The following is a 24,385-nucleotide window of genomic DNA, read 5'->3' on the forward strand; positions in this document are numbered from 1 at the left end:
AATAGCATAGGTTCCATTTGTACAAGTGCAGAGGAAAATATCGGATAACACACCTTGAAAGCCTGATTAGAAAATATAAAGGGATATGTAACAAACTTTAACAGCGATAATATCTTCAGATCGACCCAAAGCAATGCATAGATTGGGCGGAGAAGGTGTGGGGGACAAATGCAAACAAAGTCGAGGAAGACTAAGAACGAAGTTCTGTTGAAAAAAAATGGCGGAAAAGATGAATTTTTTTTCCCACCTCCACAGACATGACACTGTACTTCAACTGCTCTTTATTCTTGAAGATGATCACTACTTAGGTGATAAAATCCTAGCATAATTAATTTCAAGCCGAGGTCAGGCGTCTTTGACCTCAGCAATTTGTGCACGTACGGGAGCAAGGAACAACCTTATTAATTAATCAGAACGTGGGCTCGTGTTTGCATATAAATGACCTGATTTGAATATCCCAAGGATCAGTGAATAAAAACAACTGCATTTGCTAGAGAGGCTTTGAAAAGGCGTGTTTACCGAGTCGCATGCTTAAAGAAGTTATTGTTAACGAAGCAAACCCTACAGGTTGGTTGTAAATTATTTGATTTTTTCTTTAAAGGATTTTAGCTTCAGTACTTGCCTCGCAGTTGTTGTTTTCATTTGCAATATCAACTCGATGAATTTTAACACAGCTGGGTCTTAAATCTTCGGTTAGGCTGTTTAAAAAAAATAGGATTTGCGTGTCTTTTTTCCCGTTACAATACACCCGAGATATAATTTGGTGGGGAAAGTGGAGTATTTTTTGACGCAGGTGTGCCCTGGAAACAATCTGTTTTTCCACGATCGCGCGATTCAAGGGCAATATACAGGGACATTACGGCTGTAGCTTCGGATCAATTTGCAGTCTAAACATTGTAGTGACTTGTATTTGCAGGATGTCGTCTTCAGTAACGCCAAGAACCACGCGAACCCCGGTGGAAAGATCGAGGAGATGGAGCGCTCCTCCGCGACAGAAGGTAGTCGGACGCTCGGTTCGATCTCCTGATGAAGTGGTCCGCGACGTTCGAGGTCTTAAGATGCGCCAAAGAGTTTCTTTGGCTCTCAGCGATGACATTTTGCGGGGAGAATTGGAGGACATGTTATCCACGCACAGTGAAAAGTCGATGAACGCGGACTCCTTCCGCACGTATCAAGACTTCTTGATCCCCTCGGGAGGCTTGTATGGCGGTGGTCTTGGGGGTATGTCCGCCAACGCTATCTCAGACATCAGAGGGGCAGATACACTGCACTATTCCAAATTTGAAAGGCAATTACGGTGTAAGGTGGCATCCGTTTATCGTCTGATGCAGTTGTTTGGATGGGGAAAAGGAATTTTCGATCGGGCTGCATGTACGGTACGTAAGTGGGGGTTACTAAAATCGAGTTATAATATTCCACCAAGTGTTATGCTCGTTTTACCATTGATGTCGTTTGTAACATATGTATTCACAAACTGCGGTAGAGGTTATTTGAATTATATATTGATTTGCTTTATTCTAGTGTTCTCTGTAATAAAATATCCTGCATCTAATTTCCTCCATGATCGTGAAATTGAAGACTTTAATGGTTGCGTGTTAAGCACGAAAAATGCAAGATTGTATTTCAAGAATTATGTACACATCACTTAAGTTTATGTTGATCACTTTGACGTGTTAGTGATATTTCAAGACTCTTTCGTCGTCGGAGGTTTATAAGGAAATATGTGGTAATATCAGAGGCGAAAAAGATATTTTGAGCATTGAATTAAGGTGATACTCAGTTGATGTCTGACCAACTTCCCTTAATTCTCCCTTTTCAATGTTTTCCTTAATGATTAATGTGCTTATTAGGCTCTTTTATAATGAACCTTCTTAATGTTGACTTTTGAAAATAATTAGATCTCAAATATGATATAACAAAGACCTGCCAAAAATGAAAGAAAACTGAATTGTTCTCCATTGAACTGATTGAAAACTGCATGTTTACATTTCTTTTTAAGTGGACATTAGCTTGTAATCCTGGTAACTAGCAATTTTATAATGATTACACCAAGACTTCCCTGGCTCTAGTATTTTTATCTATATATATCATAGATCAAGAAATCCCACGTAAATCTGTGATATAAACATCTGTGATTCACAGGGCCTCTGATGTGTTCTTCTGTGCAGATATAGTTTGGTTCAAAATGAATGCTACAGTATGAAGGGATTATCTTCACTGATGCAATTCTCTCTTGTGATAGAAATGTTGAATATTCAAGCAAATCTAAGAATGTATGAAATTAAAGATTTTGCCAAGACATGCAACTTTTTAGACTGAGCAACTCAAACTTGCAATCCACAATAATCCCAGAATCAAAATATGATGAGTTGAAATCTGATATTCAGCCATAGGTTTCAGACTTACAGTAAGTGTGACTTTGTGCCAAAATGCAATTTCATAACCCAAATTCTAATTTTGTTAGATGGTATATGATTTGCATTTTTTTTTGGAGACAATCCAAGTAAAAGTATATTTGATGATTGTTATCTCAGTGTGTTTTGTCTGCTTAGAAATGGAATGATTTCTCAAGTCATCTAGAGACAAGAGGTTTAGCTCTTTAGGATGCTGATTAGATTGTTTCCATGAAACTTGTCAGAACAGATGTGAAGGAAACTGTTCTTCTTGCTAAGTTTCTGTAAACATGAATCTCAAAAAGAGCATAATTTTTAAGTTGTTGGATAGAGGCGGAAAAGTAAGTGACATTTATGACCTAGGGGTCTATAGCTGGAGGTTATTGATAACATGTTATCATTCGGCATAGAGCAAAGATATGATGGACACTGACATAATTTGTGATAATTAATTATATGTAAGACTAGTTTAGTTTATCCTTCACTTTCCTTATGATGTTTGAGTGAATAAGATTGCACAGTTTAAGTACTACAAAGTAAAGAATTACATTAAAAAAATTGAACTTGCTTTAAGCCTGCTGATGAAAGAAAGTGGATGATGATATTCTTCAATAAGGGTTGAAAAATAAATTTCAAGTGCCAGTACTCCTTTAAAGAAAGAAAACTTATTATTTTCCAATGGATGTTAAGTGGACAATAAAAAGAAAAAAAACACACACAAAAAAAGCATACCTCCACCATCCCACACAGATATCTGGAGTTTTTTAGATAAAGCACTTCATTTGTAACCCTTCAAAGCTTTGCTTATGAAAGCATCTCTGGTTGTCATGCAATTCTCTTCTCTTAAATGTGAGGTTCCCAGATTTCAAAAGAGCAAAGTTAATCAAGTAGCCAAAAGACAAAAAGTGTAGTTGCCTGATTGTACAACCTGCTCTCTGCCTGTGAACAGCTCTGCCTTTCATTAAAAATTACATCCAAATGTGAAACTGAAATTACATCACAAATGTGAAACTAAAAGTAGAGTTAGGAAGTATACCTTTTCATTTATGATACATACATACATACATACATACATACATACATACATACATACATACATACATACATACATACATACATACATACATACATACATACATACATACTTTATTGACTTTCCCCAAGGAGGCTTTTCAAAGACAATGTTATAAAAAATATTCCTATTACAATTAAAAAGTCCCATTTACAATTAAAAATGTTTTAAAATCTGAATGTTCTAAAAGAAAAACAAAAGCATACAAACACATATGTAAAATTACAACTCTTTATGATTGTAAATTCTCCCCTCTAGCTGCTACATATTTCCTATAAATTAGTTTGGAGAATTTGGTGTTAGATCGAGACAACAATTTCTACCTAATATATAGTTTGAGTATTGTCATTGCCTGTTTGCTGGATAATGTACAGATATTATAGGGAGAAGTTACTTGTTAATCACTTCTAGGGGATAAAGTAAAGGGTCAAGTTATCATTGGTCTTTCTTGATGCCTTAAATTGCTCTTTTCTATGTTTTGTTTAAACTATGAGAGCAAATTCAATGATTAAATTGTTTATATTAAAAATATTATTTTATATTGACTTACTCCTAATTTTTCTTTCTAGGTTTCTGCTTCTGAAAATGACAATGATGAACATCAGTATTTTGTTGCTCCAGCTGGTTTGTTGTTCAGTGAGGTGACAGCATCTTCCATTATGAAGGTAGACCATAAGGGAAATGTGACTGAAGCAGGAAACACAAATCTTGGGCTGCAAAAGTCAGCATTTGAGCTCCATTCTGTCATACATTCAGCAAGGAAAGATGCCAAGTGTGTCTTTTTCCTGTCAGCTGAATCCGTGAAAGCTGTGAGTATGATTTCCCTCTACTTTTCAATTGATGTCTTAACTTGGAAGTTAAGTTGTTTTGAAATAGGTTGTCCAGTAGTTAAGCATTATTCTGTAACCATTAGAATGAATTTTTTCTAAAATTTTTTTTTTGTCTAAATATTTTTGTTATTTCATCGCATTTAGTTTGGGTTTAGTGCTGTTGTTTAAGTATATATTCATAGTTTTTGTTCTTGGCATTGTTGTTAGTTACATAATAAGTTCATTTGCTGTTTTCTTTTCTTGTTCAAATCAGTACTAATAAAAGTTAGCATTCTTTTCTTGTAAGTTAGCTTTTTGTGTTTTTCCAGAGTTGCTGTACAGATCTTGTTAGCATTCTATTATTTCCTGTGTATTTTGCTTGTTTCCATCACATTTGTACATTTTGGTCTCTCAATTTTGAGTTTAGTAATTTAGTAAGGTTTTCCAGTAGTTAAGCATTATTCTGTAACCATGAGAATGAATTTTTTCTAAACTTTTTGTGGTCAATATATTTTTGTTATTTCATCACATTTAGGTTGGGTTTAGTGCTGTTGTTTAAGTTTTCATAGTTTTTGTTCTTAGCCTCGTTGTTAGTTATGTCAGTTCATTGCTGTTCTCTTTTCTTGTTCAAATCATTATAAAAGTTAGCATTCTTTTCATGTAAGTTAGTTTTTGTGTTTTTCCAGAGTTGCCATACAGATCTTGTTAGTGTTCTATTTTTTGCTGTGTATTTTGCTTGTTTTTGTCGCATTTGTACATTTTGGTCTCTCAAGTTTGAATTTAGTAATTTGGTATCTGTTATAAATATTTGTTCTGGTGAATTGTTAGTAAAAGTACAAATTAAAAACTGTATGAGGAGTATAATTTACAGATTCAATTGTTTAGATTTAGGAGTATGGTACTCACCATTTTGTGTCTGTACTTCTTTGAAATTCATTTTATAACTTTTTTCCATGTTGTTGAAATGCAGAAGAATTCCTTAGTAAACATTCTTATGCCATATTTCCAATTTGCATCCAAAACTTCCATTTTATCAACAGCAGACTAACATTGCCTTTAAAACCATCCTATCATTTTCTTCTAACTCTGCTTTTAATTATTTTGGGGAGACCTTATAGAGTTGCTGTTAAGATTCAAGAACAAAAATCTGCAAATATCTTAAAGTTGTTTTGCTTATTTACAATAACTGTTTGCTGAAAAACTAACTTGCAACTAGCCTGACACTCCAAATGGGGCCCACAAACATAAATTTAATAATTGTTCCATTTTATCTTACCATTCTAGCTTACAAAAGAAAAGAGAATTTTGACCATGTTGTGGATTGACTAAAGGCATTTCCCACAGGCTTGAATAAAAACCCTTGTTCGATGTGACCATTTTCTGTTTCAGGTTTCCGCACAAAAAATAGGATTGGTGCCAATCACTGTGGAGGGAATTGCAGTAAGTATCAGATATTAAAGTGCACCTACACTCAAAAAATTTTTTTCGCTTAACGAAGTAAGCTTATTTTTTTGAGTATTGCTGCGCAAAAATTTTTTTATTTGCTCAAATCTTCAATTTTCTATGCCCAGTCAAAATACGGAAAATCGGCCGCCATCTTGCCCCACGACCGAGTTTAAAGAAGAATGGCTCTAGCGGGTAATGTGACGTCAAATCGAAAACACGAAAGTCTGCATCTCACACATTTTCACTTGTTTGGGAAGATTGTCGTCGATATCGTCCGAAATATGCCGACTAGGTGTGTTCTATGAAGATTGTATGGAGCGCGATACCCTCTTGCAAATTTCGCACGTTGCTACATCCTTCTACAACACACTTAGTCGGCATATTTTCGGACAATTATCGACTACAACCTTCCCAAACAAGTGAAAATGTGTGAAAAGCAGACTTTCGTGTTCTCGATTTGACGTCACATTACCCACTAGAGCCATTCCTCTTTAAACTCGGTCGTGGGGCAAGATGGCGGCCGATTTTCCGTATTTTGACTGGGCATAGAAAATTGAAGATTTGAGCAAATAAAAAAATTTTTGCGCAGAAATACTCAAAAAAATAAGCTTACTTCGTTAAGCGAAAAAAATTTTTTGGGTGTAGGTGCACTTTAAGCACTAGCTTAGCCAAGTGCAATTTTTTATAATTGTAACAGTTGCTATTAATTGATTTTAACTAAAGAAAAGGATTACAGCAAGCCAACAGGTGGCTTAACGGCTCTTATTGTTGTGTACACAATAAGTTTATGTGGTTCCAATGTGAAATGTTACTATTACTTCATGATAGGTTGGAGAAGTTTCCTACCACACTTTTCCTGGATTGAAGCTGGATGAAGAAACACAAGATTCCTTAATCAACAGCTTTGGAACATCAAGCAGGGTATGACTAGAAAAATAAATTCTGAAAGAAATTATCATGGCATAACAGTAGCCTATCTCAAATTACCAATAAAGGACCATTGTTTCTGGGCAAAGTATAAAGAGCCTTATGTTAAAGTTTTTGTTGAAAGAAAGGAAACAGAAGGGAACCACAAAAAATTAGCATTGTATAATGGAAAAGCACCAAAAATGGGTGAAGTGAATTGAGAATGACTGAGAATTGATGAAGGTGGCAAAGATAACACAAATAATAAATGACAAGACTGAGCCATTTATATTATTTTTTTCATGATGTGTAAACTGTAATGTGGTTAACCTGGCTGCAGAAGTCTAAATTAAGAAGTCTGTAAATCACTTCTGCTCCAAATCCAGTTGCACTTAACTATCCTTTTAGGACAATCAGTTTAATTTATGTTGTTGGTGTGAACACATCACTATCCCCTTGGTAATGGTATCCAGAAGATGTCATTAAAGCCCTTTTATACCATTGATGTATATAACATTTGTCCTTTTTTGTGAGACTTGAATGACCTGCAGTGTATAGAAACATTCTGAAATTGAATGTCCCTTTCACTGTTTGGTTGTTCAGTCTCTCTCTAAGAATTACCAACATGTACCAAGCCAGTGAAATACTATTGACTGTTACACTGTAGTGTGCGTTGCAGACGTGACATTTAGAGGCAAAATTTGGGTATTAAATGTCTCCTAAAGTCAGATCCACACTATTTGAATTGAAATGAGTCATGTCATAAAATTACCCCTGAAGTACCTTTTATTTTGCCAGAAAACATTCTGACTATCTCTTAGAGATCCAGAGAAAATAATTTTTCAAAGTGTGTTGCAGATGTGACTCCTAAAACAACCATTGATTTGAATTGCTTTTGGTTACTTCAAATTTCCTGTGTATTGAAAACCTTTCGAAAAACTGCATATACCAACTAAATGCAATAGTAATTGTGCTACATAAATCTGAAAAGATATTATAGAAATTACTTGTTACCATGGATTTATTAACAAAAATGTTGTGTTGCGGACGTGACCAAAATTTGTTGTGGACATGACATTTTGGGGATGTTCAGGAAAGAGCTTTTCATTCACCCCTAATAATGTTCAGAGTAATGTGCCACTGAAGTAAAAATGCTATTTTTGTTACTTTTATCTGTAAATTAGGAAATAAATAACAAATAATATATATAAAGAATAAAAATGATGCATTGTGGACATGACCAAAATTTGTTGCAGAGGTGACATTCTGGGGATGTTCAAGAAAGAGCTTTTCATTCACCACTAATAACGTTCTGAGTAATGCCACTGAAGTAAAAATGCTGTTTTTATTGCTTTTATCTGTAAATTGGGAAATAAATAACAAATAAAACATAAAAACTGATGATCTAGGTCATTTTGTACGTCAAAGGGCATTTATATATTTTTAGACAATTGTAAAAAAGTGATAGCCTTACATATATCATAATATGTCTATAATTATCATTTGCTGTCATTAGATATCAACATAATCTTCTCATGTTTGAAAATTTTATGAGGTTTTCTGGGTATTTACAAATGTGTCATGTCTGCAACGGTCATGTCCACAACCCAATATCTCTTAAATAGTTGACAAATTTGAGCAAGCTGGGGTGTCAAAATTATCATAATACTTAACAATATGAGCAGCATAAATAAGACCTGAAACAGTTGAGAACCTACATAGAAATTAAATAAATGTTGCTCTGAATCATACCCTGAAGGTCACGTCTGCAACACTTTTTATGTCTTTGTACGTCTGAGGCATTAAATGTTTGAAAATTTTTTTCTTTTGGCATTGAAAGGCTCATCCTAGTGGGTAGTTAAGATCTCAAAATCTGATTCATGGCAGTCAATTTCTTTGAGATATAGCAATTTAGATATTGGTATGTAAAATGGCTTATTTGGTTAATAAAAACCCTCAAAAACAATGGAATCACACAACCTGGGCGTGGCCACTACTGCCAATTTAGATTTGGATTCTTATAGAACTATGTATAAGCTTTCATTAAAAGTAAGTTTGGCTCTCATATTTTGAATTTGAAAATCTGTCAAATTTTCATGTCTCATGTGGAATAGCCCTGTAGCACTTCTAGTGTATTAAGTCTGACTTTTAAATACATCAACCAGCAGAGCCCCTGTATTCACAATAGTAACCATTGTTGGCATTTCAGGTTTTGATATTAAGGAACTTTGGTGCTATTTGTGTTGGGGAGACCATAGAAGAGACAACATATCTGGCTCACCTTCTTGTCACTGCTTGTGAACAACAGGTATTTACTATACTGGGCTATGAAGTTTTCATATGTTTAATCCTTTATGCCCTATTATCAATATCCATAATCTCCATACTCTTCTCCATATATTTCCTTCAGAAATGACAAGGAGATTTTGTCTAACAATCAACACAATCATTTTATTTATTCTTGTGATCAGCTGTACCATGTACTGTAAGGAGAAATTAGGTACTGGTCACTCCTAGGGTTTAAAGAGTGAGAATGATAATTTGTTAACAAATTGACACATCAATTTGTTTTTTTTTTTTTTACAATAAAATTATGATTTTATTAAGCCTGCTTATGCAGCTAAGTCTTAGAAAATCGCTTGCACATTTTGCTTTCATTTTTTTCTTGTTTGTTTTCTTCCATGTTTTTGTCCATTTTGATCAATATTTCTAATATTTGCAAATGTTTCTACGCAAAGAAATTTTTCTCCGACAGATTGCTGAGCATTGTGTGACATCATACATCATTTCTATGATCTATAACCTTATTGACCATGGTTCTCAACCAATAAGTGTGCGAGAATTTCTACAGTTATTATAAAATTAAATAAGTGCGTGAGAATTTCTACAGTTATTATAAGATTAAGAATGACAAGGTTTACTGTCGTTGAAATACTGCAAGTGAGTATTGCACTGCAAAAAAGGGTCATATTTTTATACCGGTGGTGAAGACGTCAGTGGATAACTGACATCATACAATTCATGTACCAACTAAGATAATTTTATTGCAAACATTTGGAACTGTTGTCTTCATACAGGAAAGTTTAATTTGATTTAATTCATGTTTTGTGTAAAACATTAGAAAAAATGGTGAAACCATTTTACCAGAACTGATATTAAAGAAGCTCCTCTCAATGGGTAGAGTACAAGTCACACAGTCAGCCATTCCTTGCATTGTTGTAATTTGTGGCTGTTAGGCCAAAAAAAAATTGTCATCCATTTTGGGTTGTTATCACTCGCACAATACTGAATCTTGGTTAATGATCTTACCCAACTCATACATAGCTTGTTTATAGCTGGGGGTCTTTCAGATAATCTGTGAAAAAAAAATTGAAGCTGCAGTGTGAAAAAACTGAAAGTGGAGTTGTTGGCTCAGAAACCTAATTTTCATAACGTTCTTTTTCCCTTCCTTTTCCATCTTCATCGCGCAAAAGTACACTGTCTTTGATTTGTTTGTAGGTGTCTGCAATGCGCGCAGGAATGGACGGGCTGTTGGAGATTGATGATGATGCCAAAGAAAGCATGATGAATTCATTTTATGGAGGTTTAGATGCAAATGAGAACCAACAAAAGATGGCAGAGCTTCAATTCGAGGCCTGGATGCGAATGCTTGACTCAAGGGTAAGGGATGTTTTCAACTTTAAACCTGCCACGTCAGAGTCGTGCGAAGTTTATCCTCATTGCTAGATTATGGAGGAGAACCCGATTATATCCGAAGACATTCGAATATTTTCGAAGATGGTCCGAAAACATTTCGAATGTACATGTACCACGGAGATGCCCTCGAGAGTTGACACCAACGTGTCTCGGGTGCTCTCTCTCCCACAATCGAAGTTTTCGGCTAAAATGTGTTCATTCGTATGATTTTTCTTTTCCTGTTTTTATTTTAGTGTAATTTCCACACGTCATTTTTCAAGAATAAGTCAGTTAAGGCTGAGGTTGCTCAAATTTTTAGAAAGTGGTCACTAGTGTACTATCGAAGTATTCCACTCTAAGTCGAGGGAGGTGGCAAATACATGAGGTTTTATTTGGTTGTCATTAGGGTGTCTTGATTCTCTTGGAATTCTTTAACTTAAGCCTTTTAAATGCGGGTCGAGGGTAGAAAAAGCTTTATAAACACGACGGAAATTGTTGTTATATCCTGAAGAGGGAGCTGAATTAATTTATAACTACTGTACTTAGACACAAATGAATAGAAACTGTAAGGGAAAGTTACCAATTAGATAACAGGAATTAAAGGGTTAAGCGTCGACGAGTTAGACTTGTTAAAAGGATTCAGCTTTGAAAAGAGAGAGTTTCTAAAGAAATGAAGCTTCTTGAATCAGTGTTAACACCCGCCGAAGGAAGCAGCTCACCAGTGTTTTCTTTGATTTTCCAAGCAATATCCACGCTTGTCCCGATTGGCCATTAGAGCGCTTTTCGATTTAATATCGTAAAACCAAAACCAAAGTGATCACAACAGCTAACCAGAAGAAAAGAAAATACCGTTAAGAGCCAATGAGAAATCGACGTAAACACAAGTAAACTAATCACAGAGCGAAGTAAAGCAAAACCAGTGCGATCACGAATCGCTTTCAACACTCACTGGAAAATTTCTCTAAGATCTCATTGATACTGGTTTCAGAGCAATTATGAACTGAATATCAAAATTAAATAAGGATTACTTTCGTTCTGCTTTCCTTCGCTTTTCGATTGCCTCAGACATCTTGCGCCGCCTCTCAACCAATTGGATGCAAAATTAACAACATTTGCAACTTGGCCAGCGGCGTTTTCCCGCTCTTGAACCTGTTTACGTCGAGTTATCATTGGTTCGTTGTAATGTTGGTCCATGATTTGGTTGGCCGTGGGTTTTTGTTTTATGACACTCTGTCAAAGCCGTTTCACTGTAAAATTGTACTGTTTCGTTGGTGTGAAAACTTGAGCAAAGGTGTCGTAGATGTTGCCTGCAGGTCAACTCTGTCTGTAAGCGTTAACTCTAAACATATCACCATCTTACTTTTACCGACGCTTTTCTTATCCTCCTTTGAAGGGCTGCAAGACTGGTTACAACTACCGCAACTCTGAGATCTTCAAATCAGAAGAAAAGGAAGCTAAATCACGCGAGAAAACACCAGCCAAGACCTCCACGACTCGCACAGAGATGACAATCTATCGTGACGCTAATGTACGGCGCACGGCCTCCCTTGGACGAGGAAACACCTACAGGTAGCTAAAAGAAATTGGCGACATGTTCAGTGCATTGTTGTTTTCGCCGGCGTTGCTATGCTTGTTTATTGGTCTAAGAAACTCCCACAAGCTTTTAAAGACATGATGCAAAACAACATGCGAAACTGTTTCTGTTACTTTCATATAATTTCACTCTTATTGGCTCTTGGTGACATCTACCTTTCTTTCAATTGGCCAATATGATAAATTTGGAACAGGTTTTGGGACGCAAAATCGAAAAAAGTGAAGAATTTTGTTCACTTCAGATCTGTTAAGTGGTCAGTTGGCTTAAAGTGCACCTACACCCAAAAAATTTTTTTCGCTTAACGAAGTAAGCTTATTATTTTGAGTATTTCTGCGCAAAAATTTTTTTATTTGCTCAAATCTTCAATTTTCTATGCCCAGTCAAAATACGGAAAATCGGCCGCCATCTTGCCCCACGACCGAGTTTAAAGAGGAATGGCTCTAGTGGGTAATGTGACGTCAAATCGAGGACACGAAAGTCTGCATTTCACACATTTTCACTTGTTTGGGAAGGTTGTAGTCGATAATTGTCCGAAAATATGCCGACTAAGTGTGTTGTAGAAGGATGTAGCAACGTGCGAAATTTGCAAGAGGGTATCGCGCTTCATACATTCTTCATACAACACACCTAGTCGGCATATTTCGTACAATATCGACGACAATCTTCCCAAACAAGTGAAAATGTGTGAGATGCAGACTTTCGTGTTTTCGATTTGACGTCACATTACCCGCTAGAGCCATTCTTCTTTAAACTCGGTCGTGGGGCAAGATGGCGGCCGATTTTCCGTATTTTGACTGGGCATAGAAAATTAAAGATTTGACCAAATTAAAAAATTTTTACACAGAAATACTCCAAAAAATAAGCTTATTTCGTTAAGCGAAAAAAAATTTTGGGTCTAGGTGCACTTTAACTGAGTACAATCGCAGCTGTGTTTTAGTTCACCACACTACCAGGGTTGAAATACTCGGTTGGCTCTTATCACAAATGAATAACGGAGTTGAATTTCTGTAGAAACCGTGGTGCTGAGTCGGTGGGGAGTATTACAAGATAATTCGGATTGGCCTCCGTGAAGAGTTTCTATAGCTGACTTTTCGACTGCTCTGCCCATCTAAACTAAACTGTGCCTTTTTTTTTTGACAATTTTGTTTTCTCTCTCGTTCGTCATGGGTTTTAAGCCATTTAACTGATCTGGTTTCTTTCACAGGAGTCGCCTCAAGTGGCTGAATTCACCTGTGAAGGCCACCGAGTACAGGAGAGAACGGGAACTAGACAACTCTGAGCCGGTGCTTATTAAAGACAGACAGCCTGAGAAAGATAACAAAGACAATGAGGTAGCTGCTTGATCTTGCCTTCACGAAATTTTTGCTGGAAGTGGATCTTAAAGGAATTTTGCAGTGCCACGTAGAGTATAAGTTCAAAATAAATTCGCACAATTGTTTGCCTTTACATATAAACGGCATACCATTCCTCACCACTCTTCGATCAGAATTCAGTGAGCTATTTCTCACCCACGCGTAAGATCTTCAGCCGGTCCCATCTTTGTTCCGTTGTTCATCAAATTGTCAGTTTTTAAAGAAACTGTAGTCTAATGATCAGAAAGCTGTTATGAGCCGGGTTCGTTTGTAACTCTGCAGTAAGCCTGCTTCGGGACTAACAATATATTATGGTTATGATCAAAATATCTCAGACTTTTCCCTCTTCTCTTTTCCATCAGGAAGTTTTTATCACCACCAAAGTCGTTTCATTGAACCAGTCTGCGCCAGTCTTACACACAGAGGATCAGGAAGGCGAAGAGGTCACAGAGGAAGTGGTGACGTATGTAAGGGCACAGGAGAGACACTTTGAACCACAGGAAATCAAGGTGTTCTTGGATGACTCCCAAGATAGCTTGGACGCTAGTGGCGAGCGCAGTGGTCCCGTGATGGTGGAGTTAAAGCGAGAACCAGTGGGCCTTGTGCGAAGGAAGTCTGGGAACAAGGTGAAGAAGCGACGAAGTTTTCGAGAAAAGTTTGCTAAAAGGCTGAGCAGTGGACAGTAGACGTGATGTACTCTAGTTTCTTGATGTTCCCGCTACTCATCGTAATTTAAACAATTAAGTGCCTTATACTCAACTGTGTTCCTTGGCGAGGGTAAGGAGAAATAAGTTTGTTTTTGGAGGTAAAAGGAACGATAATTACGGTAACAGAGGAAACCAAAGGTTGATGTTGTCTGCGCTTTTGTAGTTAAGGTAAATCCGAATTCTTGGTCAGCGAACCAGTCAGACGCTCCATCTGGGTTGAAAGTTCCTGGAAACAAATCCGTTTTTAAGCATTTTTAAAATGGGAAACTTTTTTCTTCTTCTTCAAAAAAGGGATGCTATTTTAAACTCAGAAAAAAAAAACGGGAAGAACCACCAGAACTCGGTAATTACACACAGTGCCCTTACACACGCCATTTGTAAGTAGTCTACGTGCCTTTGTGGCTCTTGTTACACGCTCATCAGACGCATTGCGCAAATTCCCCGTTTTTGTATGAATAGTTGTTAAGAGAGATCTCAAACCACGTTTACGCGAACGAATAGTAGAAATAATCTTTTTAACTCAGTCTGCTTTTTCTACCTTAGAGTCTCTTTTAGAAATAGTGCGAAAGTATTTGCATATGTCTCTAGGGAGATATTTTTGTATTCCTGTGTTGGACTAAGTCTGAATTATAAGGAAATTTAAGGAATTTAGAGGTAAATTTTGCTGTTCGTGTTTGCTCTAAACGTGGCTTGGAGAATATACCTCTTGCGTGAATAACCATGCAGTGCAATTCAGATGTCGAATCTTTTATAGAGTGTAACTCGTGGTATAACATGTTTTTATCAAAGTGGATTTTTACCTTTTAAAGTGATATTTCGAGGCACGCAACAGTTATACAGCGTAGTTTTAGCACAGGGGTGGGTTTTAACATCGGGAGTAAAGGGGTTTCTATAATGTCCACAGTTTGTGCTGCGAAAGTTTGTAACCTTAAGCATTCGAGATATATCTAGAATTGCCGAAAATAACGTATGTTTGATTGAAAGCTGCCATCGTCTTCTTCTTTTGTTTGTAGTTTATTTTTTTAGCACTTTTATTGTTTGACTATTCATTAAGTTGTCGTCACTACATTTTGACATTAAAAATAAGTAATATTGGTAGAATAATCAAATCATCCCATATCTTTCCTAGAGAAAGGGGTTTAAAACCCCTTTTTTAAAGTTAAACTGTAAGAGGTGACCATAGAGCTTGTTCAAAAACATTGTAGTTTGTTTTAGTGACAATGAAAATGTAGAACGGTACATTACCATTAAAAGCTAAATGGAAAAGCTCTTGTTGTTTATCGTATTAATTTGTAGCTTGTTTGCATATTTGAAGATATCGAACACTGAATTTATGCTCTCACAGCGATTTGTTATTGTCTTTTTTTTTAATAAGGTCTTGGAAGAATCTAGCGAGAAAGGGGACATTTGGCGTTGTCAACATGACAACAACCTTTTTAAACCTTTTTCATGCAATTTATTTTTTTAACTTTTCAAGTCAATTGCCCTACAAGCTTAATTTTGAATTTTCTCGAATTTCCCTCATGATGCAAAGACTTTTTCTATTCCACCGAGCGCAAGCGCGAGGGCACGGGACGGAGGGGAACTAACACGTAATAAATAAATAAATAAATAAATAAATGATTTAACAATGGACATCTACTGGGTGGCTATTCTTGTCCACTGTTCCAGATCGAATTGGAATTTGGAAATGTTGGTTTTTGCGGAGGGAGGAAAACCGGAGGACCCGGAGAAAAACCCTCGGAGCAAGGACGAGAACCAACAACAAACTCAACCCACATGAGACGCCAGGTCCGAGAATCGAACCCGGGCCACAGTGGTGCGAGGCGAGTGCTCTCACCACTGCGCGTAAGCAGTAAAGCAGTGGGTGAGGGAAGGCCCTCCTTCCCGCTGTTTCTGAATTATAACTGAAGTTACAGATCCTTGCGAGACTCTCGGTTGGCTCAGTTTTGTTCTTCTTAGCTAGAAGGAAATGGGAAAAAATTGTCACGCAGGCTCTCTCTTGCTAAATAAGGTAAACACTGAAAGGATTTTTAAGTAGGAACCTTTAAAATTACAGGTATTTGGCCAATTAAAGACTAAAAAGAAAGTTTTGTTTCACTTGGTAAAAAAAAAAAACGGCAACGACTGGTCGATTGAATAGATTACCAGTAAATTGTTTCTTGAAAGTGTAACAGATGGATGGAGATTGCCCTTGAATAGCTATCCGATTGATTGAGGCCTTCGCAAGGTTATATCAGAGCTCTTTAGGCAAAGGAAATCGATGGGCTCTGGGAACGATCATGGAGGCGACGTCTTCAGTAACTGGGATATCATAAACACGAAACCTTAACATAGACGATCTCTCGAATGAGCAGTCTGATGACAATTCTATGGATTAAATTAAAAGTGAGCAACATTAGATGTCTTTGCGTGTCGCTGTCAAAAATTTAGCAATCTTATCTTATCTAGATCAATCACGTGGGAAGTAACCAATAGGGTTGTTCGCTTGTTTTTGCCATTTCGTGGCTATAATTTAGCGGAACGAACAAAGAAGAACATTTTTCAGCCTAATTAATGGCTTGCACCTGTCACGATGGTTCAAAGGGAACGAAAAGGGTGTGTTACGTCGAATTCAGCTCAGCGTCTTGGAATTTGGTCAGAATTTCTATGGCAACAGTCTCTTAGTTCAAATTATGAAAATCGATAAGAGTGTACGTACATTCTACATAGTCAGTAGAGCTCCTTCCGTCATCATTGTACTCACATGACAAACTCAGCCAATCAGATTACTCCTACATTCCTGCAGAAGCACATCAAAGTTTGCCGATATTTATGAATATTTTCATTTCTGGTCCATAGCTGCCCCTTTAAAAGGAGGGCTATATCAAGTTTTTCTGTAATCTTGTCGAGTCAGACAGAAGGCTGTGTTTTTTGTTAACGAACGTTTTTTCGCTCATTTGACCGTTGACTCAATCTCTGCCTGACTTACCTGATCCTCGCGGTATGGAGAACTCAACCTTTCAAGGCCTCAGTTTCATATCGATGGCTTCAAATAACAGCCCAGTTCTGCCCAGAGCATTAATCAGTTCGGTGTCTTCTTCCTCTTTTTGGGAACATTCGATGGTTCAGGAAAGTGAATGCAATCCTCAGCAAATATTAAACTCATCAGAAGATCAACAGGTTCATCATAGTGAAAGTATCAATGGCAGGTAGGAAGTAGTGTGGGAGACATCTGTTTTAAAACAAAATTGAAACGTGGACGATCTTTCAAAATTTCGTGCAATTTTTTTCCAAACTACCACAGTCGTTTTTGAAGCAGAAAAAAATTTTCGCTTTTTTTTTTCAAATTTACTGATTTAGTTTATCAGAGTATTAGTTTTGGGGGTATTAATATGGGTCATTCGCATTTTCTTCGGCGATCTTTCATAAGTGTTTCATAAAAAATCGTCGGCTATAAGCGTACATGATTGAAATGTAAAAATTTTCCGAAAATATGAAAGTACTCATCTACTGACATTTTTGATCCAAGAAAACAGTTTCCCCACTGAAAAATAAAGGAAGGCACTTTTGTTTTGGCTCGGCGGGTGATGTCGAAGAAAAATTTCTTTCGTCGGCAACGGGTGATGTGCGGCAGATTTTTTGGACGTATTTGATGCAACTTAACATGGCTCGACCAACATTTATAGTTTCGATAACATCTTAAAGAAGAATGATGTTTATTTCACTTCATTTTCAATGTTTCTGGACTATGAATTTAAATTCTATTTCTCCTCGCAGACATCCGAATTTTCGTTGTGCAATCAGTTAGCTTCGACGGTAGGAACGTCTGGGTTTCTGAATTCTTGCGAAAGTTGAAAACCTTGAAGAAAACCTCTCTGACATCAGACTGGAAGTTTGCAAGAATCTCTTAACCCTCGTCGCAAATGAAAGTCCGAAAATCGCCAAAAAAGCAAGAAATTTAGAAGGCACTTTTGTTTCGGCTTTTCGGAAGCAAGAGATTCCCTTTAGAAGGCACTTGTTTCGGCCTTTCGGATCAAGAAATTCCCTTTCGAAGGCACTTTTGTTTTCGGCTTTTCGGCTTTTCGGACTGGAGGAGAAATTTTTTTCGCTGTCAGCGGGTAAAGTTCGGTAGATTTTTTAGATGTACTTGGCTCGACCATTTTTTTTTTTAAGTTTGATAAAATCCTAAAAAGGAACGATGTTAATTTCGCTTTATTTTCAATATTTCTAAACTACAAATTTGTCATCCATTTTTTCTCGTAGACAGTCGAATTTTCGCTGCGCAATCAGTTAGCTTCGACGGTACATAGGAATATCTTGGTTTCTATTTTCTTGCGATGGTTAGGTTTTGTGGAAAACTCCCTGTTATCAAACCTGGAAGTATGCAAGTATCTTTTAATCCTCGTCGCAAAAAGAAATAAGGAAATTTCTGCGCGAAGGTAATTCAATGAAAAACTACTGAACCGTATCTGCGTGCCCTGCTCTAATGTCTACAAAACGACCTTTATCTGTTAAAAAAAACAGAATCATGTTGAATTCTGAATAAAGCCTATACTTACTTAAAAACACTTGCCTGTTGATATACATGAAAGGAGGCCTGGGCTAACAAGGCCTCAATCGGTTACGTATTGATGGCTTTGACTGTGACCTCGATTAGATATATCGGGAAAACAATATCGAGCTCTCTTTTTCGTTACCAAAGAACCGGTCAGCTTGTATAAAAAAAAGTTTGTTCAATAAAAATAGTTTATGTTTCAGCTTTGCTCGTTTAAAGACATTTAATTTGATTTAATTCACTTCGACCAAGATAACGCTCTTATAAGTATATTAACCGAGGATACCAGAGAAGTAATTTTAACGTTTGTTAGACATGATATCATGATATTGATTAGAACTTCATGATTATGCCGAAGAGTAGCCGGAATTGGCGGCCTATGTCGGTTTATTTTCGTTCGGCAAAGCTAACAAAAGGCAAACTGTTGAACTTGTTTTTACTTGAACTGGGAAGAGTAGGATCTAGAAAATGAAGTAAACCATTTTCTTTAATTATCTTCACCAGTCCTCTCCCCGCGCAAGAGCAGCAGGTATCATCAGAAGACCCCGCAGATGCTTGGTTCAACGCCGCAGGGATCCTCTTGTCCCTTAAACACGCGGCCGCTGAAAGGAGTGCTAGAATGGGAAACCCAGCAGATTCCCCGCATTGGACCCCTTCAATAGGTGACCCTTCGATTTCGCAATCACGGATTTGATATTTTTTAACTTTAACCAGGCCTCAAATCTTCTAAATTTGTCATCTTCAAGTTGGTTCCCGGGTCGCATTCGTTTGGACAGGAGCTCGGAAAACTGGTTCAGGTACACCAGTGGAGGACAGTTAGTAAACCCTCCTTACCAGCTCCTGTTTGAGTGGTAAATGAGCCACGCTCATCCTCAATAGAAGATCTTAGAATTAATAAAATAAAAAAAAGTCTTTTTATAGGATTACACAATTACTGGTGAACCAGTAGTTTACGTTGTGGTCCTTGCGAACAAATGAAACAAATGGTCTAAATTGAACATAATATCATTAACCACCCCAACCGGCCGGAGGCAAACCAGTTGGCTATTTACAAGCGTGGCCAAGGATCTGAACTCGGGGCTACCGTGAAATAAATCCAGTGGTCAGGGTGGGACTCGAACCCGGGAGCGGCGGATTACGAGTCCGACACTCTAACCACTCGGCCACACTGCCTCCTTAAGAATGGATTTTAGTGGACTCAAAAAATCGAGCTTAAAACCCACCAGGAAAACTGAATTTTACCAGTTTCTTTTATAATGTTTTTTTTCAATTGTGAGATGAAACTGAAAAAAAACAAAAAACAAAAACAATAGTTCAACGTTTATCCTTTAACCTTACGTTTTCGGAAACGTCTTCGAAGAAGCCTCCTTTTCATGTGCTAGTCCCCAGTTTTCCTGAGCTCGAGTCGAAATGGGTCGTAGTCTCCCACTGCGAAGACTCATATTGCAACTATCATCACTTTTTCTAAAAATATTGTGATACAAACTGATTTTTGTCAAGCTATTTTAGACTTTTATCCACAAATTATCATTTAGTCTTATCAGTTATGATTCTTTCCTTTGCAAGACCTCCTCAATTCCAATGGATGGATTTGCCTCTGCTGATGTTGATGCCGCAGTTTTCTCGTCCAGTGCTATACAGAATCCATGTGGCCCAGAGTGTGCTCAGGATTTCTTTTCAGGACCCATTTTTCAGGAGGAGACTGTCCTGTCTGACAAAGAAAGCTCACACGCGCCTGGGTCCAAGGCAAATAAATGCCGCCTATGCGACAAGGTATATGCCCGGCCTTCCACCTTACGCATGTATATGCGGACCCACTCAGGAGAGAAGCTCTACCAGTGCCACATTAGCATGAAGTCTTTCTCTCAGGATGCAAATCTAACTGCGCATCTGCGAATCCACACGGGGGAGAAACCTTTCAAATGCTTGGTGTGCGATCGAAGGTACATAAAGCACCTACTGTACTTGTGACAGGGTTAAGGTAGTCTGGGACTTAAAAATGACCACGCCCACTCTGCTCTTGTCTTTTTCTAGCGAGTTCTTAATGACATATAAATATAGAGGCAAGACCAATACAACGAAGATAAGTTTTAAGATCGACGGAGCACACCTACAATAGACCTTCATGAATTGTTATACTGCCCTTTCCTGGGATTTCATTTATAGATTTTCAGTTAGATCTCTGTCTCATATTCTTTAGCCTACGGGCAAAGTAATCTTTATTAGCGCTTCGGCTTGAGCGTTGCTCCGCTCGCTGGAAAGTCTAATTCTAAGGCCTTGGGCAAAGCGAGTAGGCAAGGGGTCAGCAAGGGGTCTAACACTGATAACGAGGCCACGGTCCCGACCACCTTCTCCCCGACTTCTTTCAAATCTTCCCGTCGGCGGAGAAACGGACGTCCTGCTGCTCTGTAACAAGGACTTGCCCTGAGGCAACGTATCTTCTTCCTTTTAGCTAGGTTTATTACATCATACCTTCTCGGATAAGGACGAATAAACCGTAGGGCCCGTCTCCGGCAGGGTTAGGGGTAGGAGACGTTAATTTCTCACGCACGAGATTACTGTGTGGTGGATATCCTCCCCTGGGGTGGGATGGGCGGGTTCACTGGGCCCGCAGTAATTGGCGCAAGCTGTTGCGGTGTCCCTGCCTGTCGGCGAAGCTAATGAACTAAACTAAACTAAACTTCAAGACACGTGTCATATATGAAATTCGTAACGGGTCTTGCTCACCATAGAGTCTAGAATGCTCAATGGTAGAGCATCGGAGCGCAACTCAAACTTTCTCCTTGCCCCACGCTCATGACATGTACAAGACGGAAAACATCTTTCTCTGTTTCAAGAAAACTAGTCGGTGTAACATACTTCTGCAAACTCAAGGGGAAAGCTATACTACTGACTTGCGATGTAACCATATTTTTTTGTAGGTTTGCCCAGTCCTCCTCTGTCACCACACACATGCGCACTCATACTGGTGAGCGCCCTTACCGATGCAAAATGTGTTCCTGGGGATTTGCTGACAGCTCCACACTGACCAAACACCTGCGAACTCACACAGGAGGGAAACCATACAAATGTAAGATCTGTCAACCTAAGTTTTCGCAATCAAGAAATTTGAATCGACATATGCGTGTACACGATTACGGTGTGTAAGCAAGTACGCTTCTTCCAAGCCGAGCTAATGCGCATTTGTGTCTACAAATCCACTATTGCTCGTATCAAATGACATAGCATATCTCAGTATTTGTTTTCCTTTGAATTGTTTTTCAGAATACTTTAAGAACCGTAATTTTGCGCGCAATTTTGGGTGAACGAGAAAAATTAAGTGAATACGATTTCTTCCCGTGAAATTGTTCGTAGTTAACCACCTAAAGAAAGCACTTATTTTTAAAGATGCCGGCCCATTTACTTGTCTGATTTCTTCCTTATCTTTTCCTTATAACTCCTTCCCCCCTTCCCCTTGGTTTTTCTCTCGCTCGCCTTCACCCCAATTATTCGCTCACCCCACTAATTGACCGCCTGGAAGAGGCTTAGCTGCAATAAGAAAGGCCGTTAGTTTTTACTCTCGTTGTTTTCGCTAATTTTGTTAATCAATCGCAATGCGAATGTCCTGAATAAAATAGTTGTAGTATGTGGTATCAGACAGAATTTGATTTTATCGTGCAACCCTGATGAACTGCTAGTTTATCGATTTGATTATCTTGGTTAAAGGACTTTCCGTGCACGACAAGTGTTACAAAATCATTCAAGAACAGTACTGCAGCTCCCGCGTCGGAGAAACATCCACGAAATTTTTTTTTTTTTGCGATAAACTTTGTTCGGCAGTTCGCATTACAATTTCAATCCGTCACAAATCGGAACGACCGTTCAAACCTCAACACACAGAGCCAAAGCAAACTCCGGGGAAGGCTCGAAATATGCCAAGACAAAAATCGTCATGTCGCGTGGTGGTTGCTATTTTATAAACGTTATTTGAGTAGTTTTCTTTATTCAGGAGACTTATACCCTCTTAGTTTTTCTTATGGTAGCTTATGGTTTACGATGAGGAAAAAAAAAATTGAATGAAAGGTGTCCAGAAGGTTTCTCTGCTCAATTCAGCCCAGCTTTATCAGTGACTTGGTGATCTTTTTGTCGGCGATGCTGATTCTATCGTCTATCTTTCCCATGATAAAATCTCAAAAAGGTTGCCTGAGTTTTTCTGTTCTAACTAGCAAACTACAAAACAATGCGGCTTTTTATGTAAGTTGACTGCAGTAACGCAGTTTATTATCCAACTACACTCCGTTGAGTACAAATAACGCCATATACGAGTACAAATATCACGCGGTATTTGTACTCCACAGTACTGGTTAGACAGGTTTTCTCGCATCGCGCAAGAGAAGAATTGGATTGAAGTTACAAAAAAATGGCGGACAATTTGAATCATATTTCCGACGACGAAGAGTCGGAATGGCTGGCAAATATAGATCCAAGTTTATTGGATGAATCGAAAGAAGAAAAACAGTTAGACGACAAAGAAACTTCTTTATTTATTGAAGGAAATAGAAACAGCAACACGACAACGCGCCAATTCCCTTCCGCTTCGCATACTTCTGTTACGCACTCCCCGTAAATAAATATTCGAAATTCGCCGCACTGAAATAACAATTTGGCGTGTTGGATAATAAATAACTTGTTAGAAGTTTTGTTGTGTAGTATCGCTGGGTATTTTTACTCGTTATTTGTATTTTGGCTCGCCCTACGGGCTCGTCAAAATACGGCACAACTCGTAAAAATACTCAGCGATACAACCCAACAAAACGTCTAATAAGATATAGGTATCCTCTAGCCTCGGAAAGACCAACGGCCTCATCCCTTTGTGAAAGATAATTTTTTTCGAAGCAACGGCCCCACAAATTTTAAAATCCAAGTTTGCGAGAACATGTAAATTAGAATAATCTACATGGTATAAATCATTCCAAGGGCTAGGTAATCCATCAACCGCCGATACTCAAGGAGGAGCAGTGATGGGAGCCAATTTACGTAAGGCGCGCGCAAATGCGTAACCAACACTCTGTGGTTTCAAACTATTTAGTGGATAATTGAGTTTATTATTTTTGGTCAAGAAGGCTCGCTTTTTTTTTCTTGTTTAATTCTTTAAGATCAGTATCCTTTGTCTCTACATTTGGTTTCTTTCTATATAAGCACACGAAGCGCTGTTAAGACGTATTGTGAGCGCAAATAATATCACGTAAAGTTTTTTTTGTGCTATGTACAGCTACATTGTAGCAATAACAGTTCAGGTGCTACGACTGCGTCTGTCTACTTTTACCGTCGAAAAAACCTTAAGAACGAAAGCGCTGAGTTGTGTTACAACTCGACTGCACGTGTTGTGACGAAGATAAGTTGTCAAAGGCTAAAGTTGTCCCTTGAACTTTTGTAGGCGTCGTTGAACTACGAAGGCGCGAATTACAAAGCGAGGCTTCTTCGGTGTAGGTCGGATAACGTGATCGACTCTCGCCAAAATCTGCATCAATGGGACCTCCAAGTTGACAACAACCCCACCAACTGGATCGCTTTTCTTGTGGGTTAAACGCGTACTTGCCATTTCTGTGGCTACAACGGAAAATCAACTTGTGGAAAGTGAAACGAAATTCGCGGTTCCTGATAGTGTAGATAATAGGGTTAATGCAAGTGCTAGCGTATTGAAGCCACTTAATTACCTTGACGGCAACTTCATAATCACATGTCACGTGACAATATTTGGTTACTATATTGAGAATGAAAAATGGCCCCCAGCAGAGAATGAATGCACCAATCACGATCGAAAGAGTTCGCGCCAGTTTGATCTCAATCAACACGGACCCAGTCCATTTTGCACGATAACGAACCACACGGTAGATATTTCCGTATGTAAACAA

At 38.0% G+C, this 24,385-nt stretch overlaps 3 protein-coding genes across 3 annotated transcripts in view; 2 read left to right on the forward strand and 1 right to left on the reverse strand.

Annotated features, from left to right (window-relative positions):
• Positions 1 to 215: 215 nt before the first annotated feature.
• Positions 216 to 15,223, forward strand: LOC111334282 (alpha-adducin). Its single transcript, XM_022939977.2, has 10 exons — positions 216 to 567; positions 917 to 1,376; positions 4,035 to 4,274; positions 5,664 to 5,714; positions 6,549 to 6,641; positions 8,836 to 8,934; positions 10,125 to 10,286; positions 11,695 to 11,870; positions 13,100 to 13,226; positions 13,610 to 15,223. Exons 2-10 carry the CDS (start codon positions 918 to 920, stop codon positions 13,931 to 13,933), a joined length of 1,731 nt encoding a protein of 576 aa, XP_022795712.1. The 5' UTR covers positions 216 to 567; position 917; the 3' UTR covers positions 13,934 to 15,223.
• A 1,755-nt stretch (positions 15,224 to 16,978) lies between these two features.
• On the forward strand, positions 16,979 to 21,638 carry LOC148742115 (uncharacterized). The gene is made up of 5 exons (XM_088744091.1): positions 16,979 to 17,145; positions 18,996 to 19,153; positions 19,206 to 19,288; positions 20,058 to 20,434; positions 21,413 to 21,638. The coding sequence occupies exons 1-5, from the start codon at positions 16,979 to 16,981 to the stop codon at positions 21,636 to 21,638; spliced, it is 1,011 nt and encodes a 336-aa protein (XP_088600217.1).
• A 1,957-nt stretch (positions 21,639 to 23,595) lies between these two features.
• Positions 23,596 to 24,385, reverse strand: part of LOC111334294 (histamine H2 receptor) — a 9,041-nt gene continuing 8,251 nt past the window's right edge. The window contains 1 exon segment of the mRNA XM_022939991.2: positions 23,596 to 24,385. This exon segment is cut by the window's right edge and continues 187 nt beyond it. Within this exon segment, the coding sequence (XP_022795726.2) occupies positions 23,810 to 24,385 (576 nt within the window). The 3' untranslated portion in view covers positions 23,596 to 23,809.

Source organism: Stylophora pistillata, chromosome 1 (assembly GCF_964205215.1).
Source record: "Stylophora pistillata chromosome 1, jaStyPist1.2, whole genome shotgun sequence".
In the NCBI taxonomy this organism is placed as follows: Eukaryota; Metazoa; Cnidaria; class Anthozoa; order Scleractinia; family Pocilloporidae; genus Stylophora; species Stylophora pistillata.

Bases quoted from the DNA above. Each gene is read 5' to 3' on its own strand.
- LOC148742115 (XM_088744091.1), top strand. From the start codon at position 16,979: ATGGCTTCAAATAACAGCCCAGTTCTGCCCAGAGCATTAATCAGTTCG. The intron at 19,154-19,205 runs GTGACCCTTCGA...AACTTTAACCAG, and splicing joins GCATTGGACCCCTTCAATAG to GCCTCAAATCTTCTAAATTT. The intron at 20,435-21,412 runs GTACATAAAGCA...ATTTTTTTGTAG, and splicing joins TGCTTGGTGTGCGATCGAAG to GTTTGCCCAGTCCTCCTCTG.
- LOC111334282 (XM_022939977.2), top strand. From the start codon at position 918: ATGTCGTCTTCAGTAACGCCAAGAACCACGCGAACCCCGGTGGAAAGA. The intron at 4,275-5,663 runs GTGAGTATGATT...TTTCTGTTTCAG, and splicing joins CAGCTGAATCCGTGAAAGCT to GTTTCCGCACAAAAAATAGG. The intron at 5,715-6,548 runs GTAAGTATCAGA...ACTTCATGATAG, and splicing joins TCACTGTGGAGGGAATTGCA to GTTGGAGAAGTTTCCTACCA.